The following is a 14,052-nucleotide window of genomic DNA, read 5'->3' as shown; positions in this document are numbered from 1 at the left end:
TTTCTGAATTACAGGTCTTCCAAGTTCCTCGCAAAACGCGCGGGAATGCGACGAAAAATGGGTTACGAGAACGCGCGGTAATATTCAAAAGAGCCGAAAGTAACAGAAAACCGCCGAATCTATCGCGTACAAGTATTCGTGTGCGTTAACATCGGCGAGGTGTACGTGACCCCACCTTTCTTTCACGAAACTATCACCTACCTACCTACCTACGGAGATCATCTTTCCCGAGTAAAAGCCGAGAACCGTACGAGTGTGGGCACAGACAGCATCATGCGCTTGGTGAGTACAAAACTCATTCAAACTGATACCAGCCTTTCCACTTTTGTTCACAACTTTCCTCTAAATTTCTCTTCTCTCTCTCTCTTTCTCTTTTCATATCTATTACGTTGCACATGTCGATCTTTTTTCCCACGGTGATGGATTTTACGTGCGATTCAAGTGACAGTGCGACTCGATCAGATGAGTGCAAAAGTGATTATCAGCATTTGAGGGCAACTACCCAAGTAGCAAACTGACGTCAGGTTTAACGTCTAATGACGTTATTCCCCAGATAGCACTATGTCCAAAATTGGTGCATCATTAAGAAATCTTTAAGACACATCTTTAAGAAATCTTATGATATATCTCAAAGACATCTTAAAGATGTCTCATGCACTAACTTTGGACATTATTATCTAGGTCGACGTCAAAATGACGTACTCTTATTGCTACTCGGGTGAATATAGTATCGTAAATATACGTATAGTGCGAATAAAAAGCGTAAATATGTATTTTTAAAATATTATAATAATTGATAATCTCGGATGTCTGAAGCTCCAGTTGGGAAGCTGATGAAAGAAGAAATCTAACAATGTGCGGGAAAACTGTATAAGTATCTTTTATTAGCCGAAATGATATAACCAGGATAATCCAAGTTCGATCATTTAGATGATTATTTAACGAAATTATTCGATGATAACATATAATCTTTTGTGTTCCCGACTCAAAGATTCGTATCGGTATTCGCGAGTTTCTACTTGGAGGAAACTTGCGGATGAGCATTTCACGCGGTGGCTACTTTCTTCTTCCATTATATATACGTTTCGCGATTTCCAGATATATCGCGCGGAAGAGCTTTGCTTTGCTAGTTAACGGTTTCCGATGGCTACTTAATGAATCGTTGACTCGATCCGAGATCTCCCAAGCGACCTGTCAATCCGATATTTCCGGTAAATCTTGGTTGTTCGTCCGGTTAAAATGCACTGCACTAAAATTGCATGTAGGCCAAACAGCTTCGAATTGCAGTCTATTATTTATGGCATGCGATTTGCAAAATGATACATTTGGGAACTAATATGAATGCTACGCACTGTGTATTATTCTAATTACATGCCATAAATTTCAATGTATTACAAACGTCGCGTAGTGCGACTTTAATTATACGCCTATTTATTTAATGATATATTTGATTAGTATACACAATAACATATGTAATTAAATATTGCGATTTTAAAACTTTCTAGAACATCATTAACCTTACTCTTAAATTCCGCATATCATTTAAATTACATTGAATAAAAATTCGTAGTAAATGCTAATAAATTTTTTTACCTCATACGCGCGTGATTTTTAATTTCGAAAGAGGAAAGCAAATAATAAACGTCGCGTCAATTTATAGCCACTGATTCGGATAAAAGGTGGATAAATGGTGATTCCTGCTGGTCTCTCCGCAATATTCGTCTGTCGGAATCCTCTTTACACTCGCGGCAATTCACCGTGAAGTATGCTAGCTCATTATGAATCGCATTAATGAATCGACGCGCTCTGTTGAAGTCGCTGGACTGTCAGTAGATCAATTTCTATTCTCCTAGATGCAACACGCGAGCGTCATAAATATGCACTCCTAACGACCCAGTTGTCATGTAGTACGGCCGTGTGTGCTGTTAATTAAGGTCGAAATCAGAGTTTCGCGAAAGGATCTGAAATTAAGCGAGGATCGATATACGCGTGTCAAGCCGATAATAATCGAAATCGATCGGGTTTTGTAAAAAAACTTTGCATAAAGGAAATAGATAGCGAAATCACTCGAATGGAAAGATTTGATTCTTCTCGTAGTTTAGATGCATACGATGTTCTCTCTTTCCACGACCTAATGTAGGTCGACCTAATGGACCGGAAAGAAGATTAATACTATACGTATATATAGTGTGCGTTACAAGAGTAAGGCTTTTCATTTGAATTTCATTTATTGAAATCGGCACAAGGCGCGACGGAGAAATGAGATATATTGCTCTGAAACAATCTTTGATCGAAATGAGAGGATTCAATGGATCGTAAAAAGTATCATTTATGATGCATCCTCCGTTTTTACTCCGAATCGTTATTTTTTTTTTACCTCGACTGTCGTAATAGGTAACGGTAATAGGTAACGGTAAGGGAAAATCTTCAGGCATCCTTATTTGAAATGTTCTATCTTAATGCATGGTCACATCAACGAGATACTTCTGGGCGGCGCGCGTTTCGAGAGAAAGTAATTAGGGATCGATGACACGGAAAGATGGGTGTGACGGATATACCTGCGGCGCAAGTTAAGTTCGATGACCCACGAAAGTAGATGGCATCTTTTTCGAGCTCCGCGGGAAGAAAGTTCTTCTCTTCTCCGGTTTTTCCCTCTCCCTCCCTTATTCATTTCGGTAGCGAGATTCATTCCGAGAGATATAGAGGATGCCGAAGCTGTACATGGTAGAAAAAAAAAAGAAAATCCCGTTACACGAGGGCCTAAGTCTGTTTTCTTACCTCCCAATGCAGAGTGAGAAGAAGATAAACTCTGAACTAGTGCAGCTGGTTCAGCCAAGATCTTACGAAACGGTAGCCGACAATGCCGATCTCGTAAGAAGCGCTTTGCACGAGAGAACTTATCTCTGTTTGGATTCAGAACAGAACACGTAATACGCGCAATCGGAGAGGTTCCCCGCCCACGTGACTCTCGAATAAGATGAAGAAAAGTTCCGGTCATTTCGTAACCGATGCATTCTGATCGATCCCGCGGTCAGCCGGATCGTGTCCGACTATGCTAGAAAACGCGCGCCGTAACATTTACGACTTCCTTAATAATCTCGAAGAGGAGGCAGCTTCTCGGTCCGTTGAGTCGAGCACTTTTCGCATCGAAAGTGGAAAGCCCCTCGGCATCCTTTCTGAACTTTTCTCTCTCATCGAGGCCTCTCGTAAAACCTCTCGTCGACGTCCGACATCACGTACGGCGTTGGAACAATTGTTGTTTAATCGGCTCCCACGCTTCGAATTTTTCCTTCTTGCCTTCACCGGCCAAGCTTATACAGAGAGTCTCAGACTTACCGTACCATCCGTTTATGGGAGACTCCTAAGGTTATTTGGAGACAATTTTTCCACATCGAAAATGTCCAGGCACCAATCATTTTCGAGTTGTAAACGATTGAAGAAATAAAAGCTTTTTTGTAAACTAAGTCTTGTGGAAATAAATTATTAACAAAACTATGTTTTTTAGTTAATGTCAGGTGAAGTTTACTTTAATCGAGTTTTAATTTAATTAGTTACAAAGATACGTGATTCCAAAAATTATGACCTTTCTCGACATTTTCACCGAGGAAAAATCGTCTCCAAATCATGTGGTACAGTAAGTCTGGGACACCTTGTATACCTCGATGACTTTTCAACTCTGGAGAGCTTTCGATCGCTGTCAGCGCGAATAATTGTTCGAAATATTCAAGATCGGAGTATCTAAAGAAAAGTGTCGAGAGATCAATTGTCGATAGACTTGAGAAACGATACGGTCGATCTATACATGAATTATTTTCATCAGCGCAGAGACAGACGGTTCTGCGACGGAGGCCCTCGATCTCTCGAAACTTTCACTCTAAACTTGCAATACGATATGGTGTTTTGCGCGCTGTGCATTCGCGTTTAATTGCATTCAGGCGCATCGGCTCATCTTCTCTTGGTTGGGTTTGTACGTTATTCAACGCCAAGGACTCGTTGTATAATCGAAACGTACTTGGCGACACTTGCTGGCGAAGTGCACTTTCACGCGTCGCTTCTATTTCCGCGTTTCTGTACACGAAATCCGAAATCAACAAGATATCAAGATACACCGTGATGCAACCAGCGGAAAGTTGATTATTTGTGAAAAACCGCGAAATAAATCTTGTTAATTGATTGCGTAATTTTTTGGGGGGGAGAAGAATAAATTTTGATTATCTCTTGAATGATCTCCTTTTTTCTGTATCTAGTTATCTCTTATCTAAAGTTGAATTGTCTTTGCTTTTGATTTCAACTGATGAAATAATCTGTAAATAAAACAGAAGCAACACACAACTAATTCGATATGCTTCTGCATTTCATTCTTTCTAATTTTATTTAGCGAGAGATCTTTATAAGATTTTTACATCATAGAAATTGGTTGCACTTGGCAGAGAAAACTGATTGTTACTCGATAGTCGAAGCATCGTTGTCTTCACTAAACATGATTATTAGATGTGAAATCGCTAAGCGGTCAAATTTGATTGGAGTATATTCTCGGATCCAACCAATTAGCTTCAAATAGTACGAGTATTATAGATCCTAACAGTTTTCTTCGCTCATTACAAGACCTTGCTCATTATTTGCCTAAATTGATCTCGAGATAATGTATATTTTTGCACAGGAAACGTATAATGACAATAATCGAGATAATTTAGCGGTAAGTGTACTTAAGCCCAACATTCTTTGAATCTTTTATGAATTAATGCAGTATTCGTATAAGTTTCTTATTATATTGGAAATCGATTCTTCTGCGTAATAAAGATTTTCAAGATAGTCATTGTGCACCAACCTTTCAATTTCTAACATTAAATTTCTTTATAGGCAATTTTCTAGTGAATCGAGTCTGCTTAAGCAACTTATAATAATCTTTGTAGCTCCTGTTTTAATTATCATTTTTTATGCAAATTTATTAGACGATATGTAATGTTTAATACAATTAAGTCTTAATGCCAACTTTAATTTATTTATTCACATCGATATCAGACATGGAAAAATCGAGCTCACATTGTTTCGTTTATTGTGAAATTTTAAATATTGCTGGAGAAAATTCTACTTTTTTTGTTCAAATGGAATTTTGTTTTTCATACTCCAGAAATTATGGTAAAGATTCATAAAATCGAAGAGAAAAGTGAAAATTTATTCTTCATTAACATTTATGAAGAAAATATTCTGCTTGTAGTCTACATTCCACGCGACCGTTCGTGTTTCAATTTTGATCATCCGAGGAGTATGTTATCCTCATTTTACGAGATAATTGGGAGCGTAAAATAGTGGTTATCTTTACAGATGACGACGAAATATTTTCTAATTTTATGCCTATTTGCCTGTTTTCAAATTATAAAATACTCTAAAATTTTTGCAATCTACAAGTCATGTCAAAATTCAAAATAAAAATTTATTCCAAATTTTCTATAACATATTTTAATAAGTATATGTGCATCTCAAAATTTTTTATGTGTATTCCCAGACAGTACCAAATCCAAAATCGGCGCATACAAGATATCTTTAAAATATTTTTTGGATATCATCATAAGATTTCTTAAAGCTGTCTTCAAGATTTCTTAATATCTTATGCGTCAATTTTGGACTTGGTGCTGTCTGGATTTTGTTGAAATATTTTCGTTGTTACGTGACACGTAAAATTATAAATAGAATTTTGTCCCGAACTTTTGTTTCGCCGCTAATTATTGTCCAGATCAGGAAGTCTCGCTCTCACTCGGTGTTAGCAAGGGGAAAAAATGCGGTTGGGCGTGTTACTCTGTTCGGATGATGTTGCGTCAAGTCGATTCGTAATCCGGCACAAAAGGCCAAGCCTGCGAGTTTGTAACGACGGTATTTCATGCTCATCACGCCGGCAAGAGTCGAGTGAAGCAAGTTCACGAGCGGTGCGCATCCTCGACATACTCTGCCGAGTGAAAGTGCCGTCACATCAGCTCTCGCGGTTTCTTCTTCCTCATCTTCTGCTTCCTCTACGCGCTGGTGATGTTACGCGCGAGCCGGATCAATGTGACGAGTTCTCTCACGGTGTTTCCCCACTCCCGATCGCGTGAACCAGACGTTATGCTCGATCTCATCTCGCTTTTTTTTTCTTTCTCTTTCTTCGGTTAAGCGACAGGTTTCTCAATAATCATTGTCACATATCGTATATACATTTCTGCCTGGCAACTACTATCGTAAATCTTGACAACTGTCGCGATGCGATCTCTTATTTAGAGAAATGTATCGCAGTTGGAACTTCCCACAAAATGATTTTATTATATTTATATATTATATAAAGCTTTTATATTTTTTATATTTTATTATTTTATATATATATATATTTTTTAATATGACGTTTATAAGATTTCTTTAGCATTTGTTAATGATTAATTTTTTACATTTTCGAAAAATTAATTTGCCTTTTTAAATGATATAGAAAGCATCTGAAAGAATGATTATAATAACACAGATTAATAAACAAAAGTATAAAAAATTACAATTTCTTGTAGTTTGTTTATCAAAATTTTGACGTAATAATTTGGACATTGACATTATTATTATATAAAGTGAAAAAATTACAGGATCACTCTCAATGATTACTCTCTCTTTTTTTTGTATTAGAAAAAAATTTTTTTGTTGTAATTGGAGTTTGATTATGTAATTGGAGCTTGACTGTCTCAGCCTGATTATTATCGTGAAGGAAATAACTACGACAGATGTTGATTTGTCGCAAGGTACTTAATTGCGACTTTCGATTCATTAAATATTCGTCAACAGTTTCGACACTCGGGTATTATTATAAAAAAGTGTGCAACAAAACAAATTGATCTAATACTTGTCAGTTGATAGAATTTCGGACTCGTAAATTTTGTGTTACTCGCTTCATTAAAATCTTTAATATAAGCAATTATAATTTTAATATTACTCGTAAATTTTGTGTTACTCGCTTCATTAAAATCTTTAATATAAGCAATTATAATTTTAATATTAATAATACGTGTGCGCTTAATTAATACAAGAAAAGGGAAGGAGAGAGAATAAAGCGAGAGACTCTATACGCAATATTTTCTATCGCGCATTAGTAATATTAATTTAGCGATTCAGCTATTTTATGTTAGGCGCGGTGAAACTCGCACTCTCTGCGCTAGAAAATGACGGGTCAAGAGTTCGCGACGTGAAAAAATCATCTGCATAGTCAAAGATTTGCGATAACCAAATATGACACGGATCTTTTTAACAACCTGTCGGGACAATTCATCGCAACAATTCATACTCGTCTTCCGCCTTTATATATTTTTATATATATGTTTCCCAGACTTTTACGAGGGTTTTTGCGGCTATGATTAATTAGCGACTCCGCGATTATTATGCAAAGAATTACTTAAGGGGCGTCGTGTCTATAAATCCGAACGACACGTGACAAGGCGGTGACACTTGTCAAGCACGACGACGATTGTGTCGAGTCTTTCGAAAGTGAAACCGACCACGTCAAAGCTGCAACACCGCGAGTCAGTTCCAACCGGATCATTATTATTAAGTGGTATTATTATTAAGACACCTGCAAAGTCGCAGAGTGCGTTCCTCCCGCTTGTGTACGGCTGAGAAGATTAATGAGAGATGCTGGACCAAACGGGAGGAGGACGCCCGTGCGAGTTTAGAAAGTTCCCCAAAGTTGTTCTAGAACGAGATACGTGTCCTAGCTTGCTGTCATATTTTTACCTCCGGCGATCCGCGAATTTATAATTGCGCAGGAAAAAGTCGGCAAATTTGTATGTGGATGAGTTGTTCGAGTTTCGAGTGAGCGGAAGACTCTGCGAACGTTTCCCCAAAATTAATATTCCAAAGTCTCGTTCCTGAGAAATTTTAATGCGAACCAATTAACCATTAGATCGAGAGGAAGCGAAGATAGGAAACGGAATATAATTTTATAACGCAGAAGCGCGCGCTAAACGTGGCAATTCTCGCGTTTTATTGTGTGCAAATTACAGGGATAGTTTACAGGCGCGCATCTCTAACACTTTCCTTTTGCTGGCAAAAACGTTGGTACTTAAGCGCGGGCTCTCGTTGTGCGAAGAATACATAATTCGATGATATACCATCGTTGACCCCCCGGCGTGTCGTTCCGTTGTCTTTTCCCTGGGTGTAACTTTCTTTGCAAATGTCAGAGGTCCCCGTATAACGCAGCGCAGCTGGCGCTTTTCTTCATCTTTCTTTTTTATTTATTTCTTTATTTTTTTTTCGTCTACACGCTTATGAGAACGCTTAATATTCTCGCCAGAAATTCTCTTCGATTTTTCCATCTTCGCGAGACTTATGGTTGACAGTACGTCAATAACTCTTCTCTTCTCACGTATGCGAATACATCATATCTGGGCTCCCACCATAGAGAGATTCGAATAAGCGGGATGAAAGTTCAAAGCTTGTGATCGCTTCTGTGGTGAGTACCTCGTAACCTTTTCAGGGCGTAGGCGTTCGTGCCATTTGCTGAATGGATTACATTCCCAATTCCTGATTTGAATAATTTCCGCACGACGAATCGTGCAAACCCTCGTCTAAGACGGACGATATCCGAATGCGGTTTTAATGACGAATGATTAAGCACTGTCCGCGACGTCCTTCACGCTACTCGTCACGTGTGTATCATTAGGAAGATGAAAGGATGAGACGTTGCCATTAATCGAAGGTGGCACTTTTCCAATCTGTCCGTAATTATAGGAGATGATGCGAAGAGTAGCCTTAGATGTCAAAGTCAAAAATGCGATGATTATTAATGCATTGATATTAAATAGAAATTATTCACTGTGTGTAGACTAAGGAATAATAAATCGAATATATTAATATCCATTTTATAATTTTAGCAAAAGGACGAAAAAGATTACTTTTAATACTTTATATTTCGAATTAAACAAAATTAATATCAAAAATATAAAACAAATAATTCTTAAAATTCAATAAAAGTTGAAATTGAACGTATAACGCAAGGATCTTAAAGAGATCTTAATTATCTATAAAAGTCTTTAATCTTGATTATCGGCAGCGATGAAACAAAGCTTCGATCTATCAAGAGTTTCTCTCCATTTAAATACCAAAGTTTATTCCCAAGATGATCTGTACACGTATGTAATTAAAGATACGCGCTTCTAATTGCATTCGGTTTCTAACCGAAGAAACCATAATGAAATCCATCTGTTTCTTCTTTTCTCGATCGATGCGCATCTTCTTGTAGCTGGTCGAATGGTTATCCTTGACAATGAAAATTTATGGTGCGAAACAAGATTAGCAGATTAGCATTCTAAATATGCATTTGTATTTAATAATAATATAATAAGCAGAGGAAGATATATATTTTATAGCTGGTATATGAGAAATGATTAATAGGTAGCTTAAAATATCTGTCGAAAGCTTATTACACTTGTTATACGCGGTCTTCAACTTTCTGAGAACGTGTCTGCACATTTAATTATTCACGCGCGTGTCTCTTCGGCGACGTCAGGCGTGTATGTGTAATTACATAAAACATGCAAACTATTGGTCTCGCTCGCACGACTCGAAAGCTGGTAAATATGTATTTACCGTGTTTTTAGGAGGAGAAAATCGCCTAGGGGCTTCTCTTCCACTCATAACGGGACTAACCGGAGATAGACTGAACGAACAAACTTTAGCTTTCGATCTCTCTCAAATCAATACAGTGAAATTATATACAGACTCCTATTCTTATCATAGATAATTTTGGTCGATGCATACATTTTACTATTTCTTCGCTTTATTTCGTAGCAAAGAAGATATTACTTTCCAATAATATCAGTCATTGTAACATCAACATATCTCTGTAACACAATATTATGTTAATATATTTATTGTAACTTTGCAGGTAGCCATAACGATTCTACTAGCAGTAGTAAGCTTGGCTAGATCTCAGAAATCTGAGATCTCAGCCAAGGATCTCGAATCTGCGCCGGCTCCGGTAAAGCTCGACAAGAACCTGCGACAAGCATTGTTGAAAGCTCTGACGGAATTGGAAGCCGCATCCGCGGAGCAACGAAAGGACGATGACGACAAATCGCTCATCATGACCATCGAAAAGACCTTCGAAGACGTGGTCAAGAAAAATCTGAATGCAAATGTCGGCGTAATACCGAAAGCTTCCTTCTCGTTTGACGGTTTCCCGGGAGATGAGGAAATTCCCAACGAGGAGAAGTTGCAGAATTCGAGTTCCCTCGAATCAAAGAGATACGTTTCTCCGAGTCCGATGATCATCGAAAAGGCTAGTCGCGATGACGCTAGAAGCTTTCACGTGCACAACGTAATTGTACCGGATAAGAATCCGTCGACTTACTTGCCGCGAGGCGAATCCAAAGTGGATTCGTTGGAAGCGAGGAGTCTGAAGAGTTCCGGCTCAGCTTCGGTCAACAGAGTCCAGAGTGTGACGTTGAAGCCGATCACGCAAGTGTCCGAGAGTTTGACGCAAAGCGCTAGCAATGGAATTGCGAACGCAAATGCGTTGGTTACGCCAAAACCAACCGCATCTAGTCCGACCGTTTCGCCCAAAAACAATGTCACCACTAATAAGGACAAATCTCCAGCGGAGGAAGTGAAAATTTTTCAGGCACCTTTGGTGGCGGCCTTTACGGTTCAACAGGACGAGCTCGGTATACCGAAGAGCGTCGTGCCGATTTACAGGCAATCCGGCGATGGACAAGCTTTGACTCTTCAGGAACAATTGGAGTTTAAGCAGAAATTATTGGAACAGCAGCTGGCGGAGCTGCAACAACAGCAGATCCAGCAGACTCAGTTTCTCATTAGGCAACGCCAGCTCTACGAGCAGCAGTTAAGACAGAAGCAGCAGCAACAGTACTTGCAAGAACAGGCTAGAATCAAGCAGTTGGAGGAGCAGGCCAAGATTAAGCAATTGGAAGAGCAGCGCTTGAAGCAGCTAGAGGAGCAGAGAATTTATCGTTTGCATCAGCATAATCATTTCCCTTTGCAGAAGCAGCACATTTTCCAACAACAGACAAACGTGTTGCCGCTTCAGTCGTCTCTTCAGGAGCCTGCTGTTCATCTCCAGCCGAGCGTGTCTCTGGAACTTCCCAACGCCGCCGCGCCACCATTATTCCGTACAAATTATCAAGAACAGCTGCAATTCCAACAGTTTCGCCAACAACCTCAGCAACAGCAGCAGCAGCAGCAGCAGCAGCGATTGCAACAGAACTTCGTCTCGTTTCCTACCGACTTTCAGCCGCCTGTGGCTTCCGGCCACTAGATTCAACAGGCAGGAGGCTTTCAACGCGGTTGGTAATTTCGGCTTCAACCTGGATAACAAGCAACCACCTCCGTCGAGGAATACCTTCAACTTTGCCGCGCCAACGAGAGCTCCTAGTACCTTTATTTTTAATCCTTACACGCAATTCAATCAGATCCCGACGAGAGGCCAACAGACGCCCGCCAAACAGATTCAGCATTTGCTTTATCAGTCGGGCGTCGTCGGCAAATTGGGTAACGTGCAGGGCCCGGGTGCCGAGGACCTCAACATCGTGTCCAAGGTGTTGGCATTGAATGTTGGTGCGTTGCCCAACAAGAATTATCAATTTGTGAACAATCGCAGTAAGTTGGGCAGCGCGTGAAAATAGAGATAGATGAGCATAATCGATATAAGACTTTGACGAGTCGTGTAAATTATTACAGGACGATATTAGCAAGGTGAAATCGAGCTCTCTCTCTCTCTCTCTCTCTCTCTTTCTCTTTCTTCCTCTCTATCCTATCATTTATCTTGCTCTTCTCTCTCTTCACCTTCATCTATCTTCTTTTCGTCTCTGCCATGTTCTTTCCATCGATATTCTTTAATTTCTCACAGGCTCTCTTTGGCTCTGATACACACACATACATTAAGATGCAAATTTATATATATATATATATATATATATATATATATATATATTCATGCACATACACAAAAGAGCGACAATGAGAAATGCTTATTCACGACTCGCGAGAGAACGCAAGATGACTCGGTAAGTTCAACAGTACCATGACGATAGTAACCTTGAATACCAGCATCTTCGAGTGAAATCGAATCGATTGCCCTCATCGCGGTTACCTCCCGCGAGATTTTACTCTCCTGCGATCGTTTCTATATACGGTTGATAGGCGTGAGACAAGCTTCACTCCGGGAGGGAATTGGTATACTAACGAGGGAGTCGTTCTTTCCTCAACAATAAACGTAATGATATTAATTACAATTATATGTACTTTGAACAAGAACTTGTCGGTAGCAGTAGTGCGGCCTTCCCGAGCTCGGATTACGCAAGTTTGCATTTAGTTGCGACACAGACACTCTGTACATAGTTGTGCGACTTCAGTTTCACTTCCTCGTATCTATCCCTTTTGTGGAGGCACTTTCCTCCGCTCCATTCTTGATAGAAATAGCATTCACGCGATCGGGCACCGCCAACATCATCGACAATCGTACAAGAGAACACGCTCAATAGAAACAAACACGTAAGCTTACAATAACCGTAGAACTAAGTTTATATTTTAACAGGAAAAATTACTTTATATTTTAATATATAAAGAAAGTTTTGCTGGACTCACATCACTTATGTTATCGCATTCTACTTGGGTTTGATTATGATTATATTGAAGAACATGACGTGTAAAATTTAAAAAACTTAGGAAATTTGTAAATTTGTTCTTTTATATATTTTTTATCTATCTATTTATCCCTTTTCCAATTATATCTCTATCGAGAACTGTCAGATCCAAGTTTGCATCAAAGATCAAAACTCTACTGCTGGTCAGCATGTTCTTCAATTTGAATATCATATACGTTTTTTAAAGAGATTATTTATCTACTTGAAGATAACATATATGTATATCTATCTATCTCATTTTCTTTTCCAATTAGATTTTAATAGAAAACTGTTAGACCCAAGCTTGCATGAAAGACCAAAACTCTACCGCTATGGTTAGCACGTTCTCCAATTTGTATCGTATACGTTTTTTTAAGAGAAGATTATTTATCTACTTGAAGATAAAGTATATATGTATATTTATCTATCTATTTCATTTTCTTTTTCAATTAGATGTTGATGGAAAACTGTCAGACCCAAGTTTGTATCAAAGACCAAAACTCTACCGCTGGTTAGCACGTTCTACAATTTGTATCGTAGCCTGTATGTGTGTACATTGTTCGCATTAGCCTTAACATATAGAGAGCTCGCTCGGGGGATCAGAGGTCTCGCGAAGTCGTGCATCGAACCGCGGATTGAAAACGCTTCTTCTACTGTAAATAAACTTTCCCCGGGCCGCGGTATCCCTCTACACACAATACCGGTAAAGAAGCCGCCGACGCGAGAGAGACACATCTCGCGCGTGTATACGTGTATGTCCTCAATTTCACAAACGTTTGGCACAGATCCGTGATTTCACCCGCGAGGCAGGCGAATCGACGAATCTCGTGGGGAGACGTGGGATATCTCCTCTGTCTCTCATTAAATGTTTTTTTTTAGTTAGACATGAATAATTGTTAATTTTCTCGTCACATTTATCAGAAATGTGTTATTTAATTATTCGTCAGCTTAAATTTTCTCCTATGTGTTTCTATCAAGCTTTGTCTTGAAACTAAAATCGATGTTGATGCGATGCACTCTTGGCGAGAGCGACTATGTAAGCGAAAGTTGACAGCGATTCGTTCATAAATGCGAGGGGTCCTTTAACGAGCGCCAGCTGAGAGACTTGCGTGACTGAACATATATATAACATTAAAATATAAATTAACATTAAAATAAAATATAAATAAAAAGTATTAGCTATAATTTGCGCTTATAATTTATCTGATGCTGGATTGTATGAACTCTTGTATAAATGTTAATAAACTAATTTGTTTACAAAACATCATTATTATATTATTTTAGTCGTCGCTGTGTTCATTTGTATACTTATAACAAAGTTATAAATCAATTACTTTGATCGTACTTGCTCTTTTTGATAAGTAAATTAATATATGATTAATAAAAAAAAGTCGATAATATTCCAGAA

The 14,052-nt window shown here is 38.7% G+C and overlaps 1 protein-coding gene across 1 annotated transcript; it reads left to right on the top strand.

Moving 5' to 3' along the window:
* Nucleotides 1–223: 223 nt before the first annotated feature.
* LOC114933425 (uncharacterized) lies at nt 224–13,906 on the top strand. The gene is given in 3 exon segments (XM_029305970.2): nt 224–282; nt 9,890–11,266; nt 11,268–13,906. Coding segments are annotated over 3 exon segments (1,758 nt in total). The 5' UTR covers nt 224–273; the 3' UTR covers nt 11,640–13,906.
* Nucleotides 13,907–14,052: the final 146 nt, after the last annotated feature.

The sequence above is a fragment of the Nylanderia fulva genome, unplaced genomic scaffold, assembly GCF_048542155.1.
Source record: "Nylanderia fulva isolate GAGA-0341 unplaced genomic scaffold, ASM4854215v1 Scaffold23, whole genome shotgun sequence".
Classification (NCBI taxonomy): domain Eukaryota; kingdom Metazoa; phylum Arthropoda; class Insecta; order Hymenoptera; family Formicidae; genus Nylanderia; species Nylanderia fulva.
This window is presented reverse-complemented; position numbering and strand designations above follow the sequence as displayed.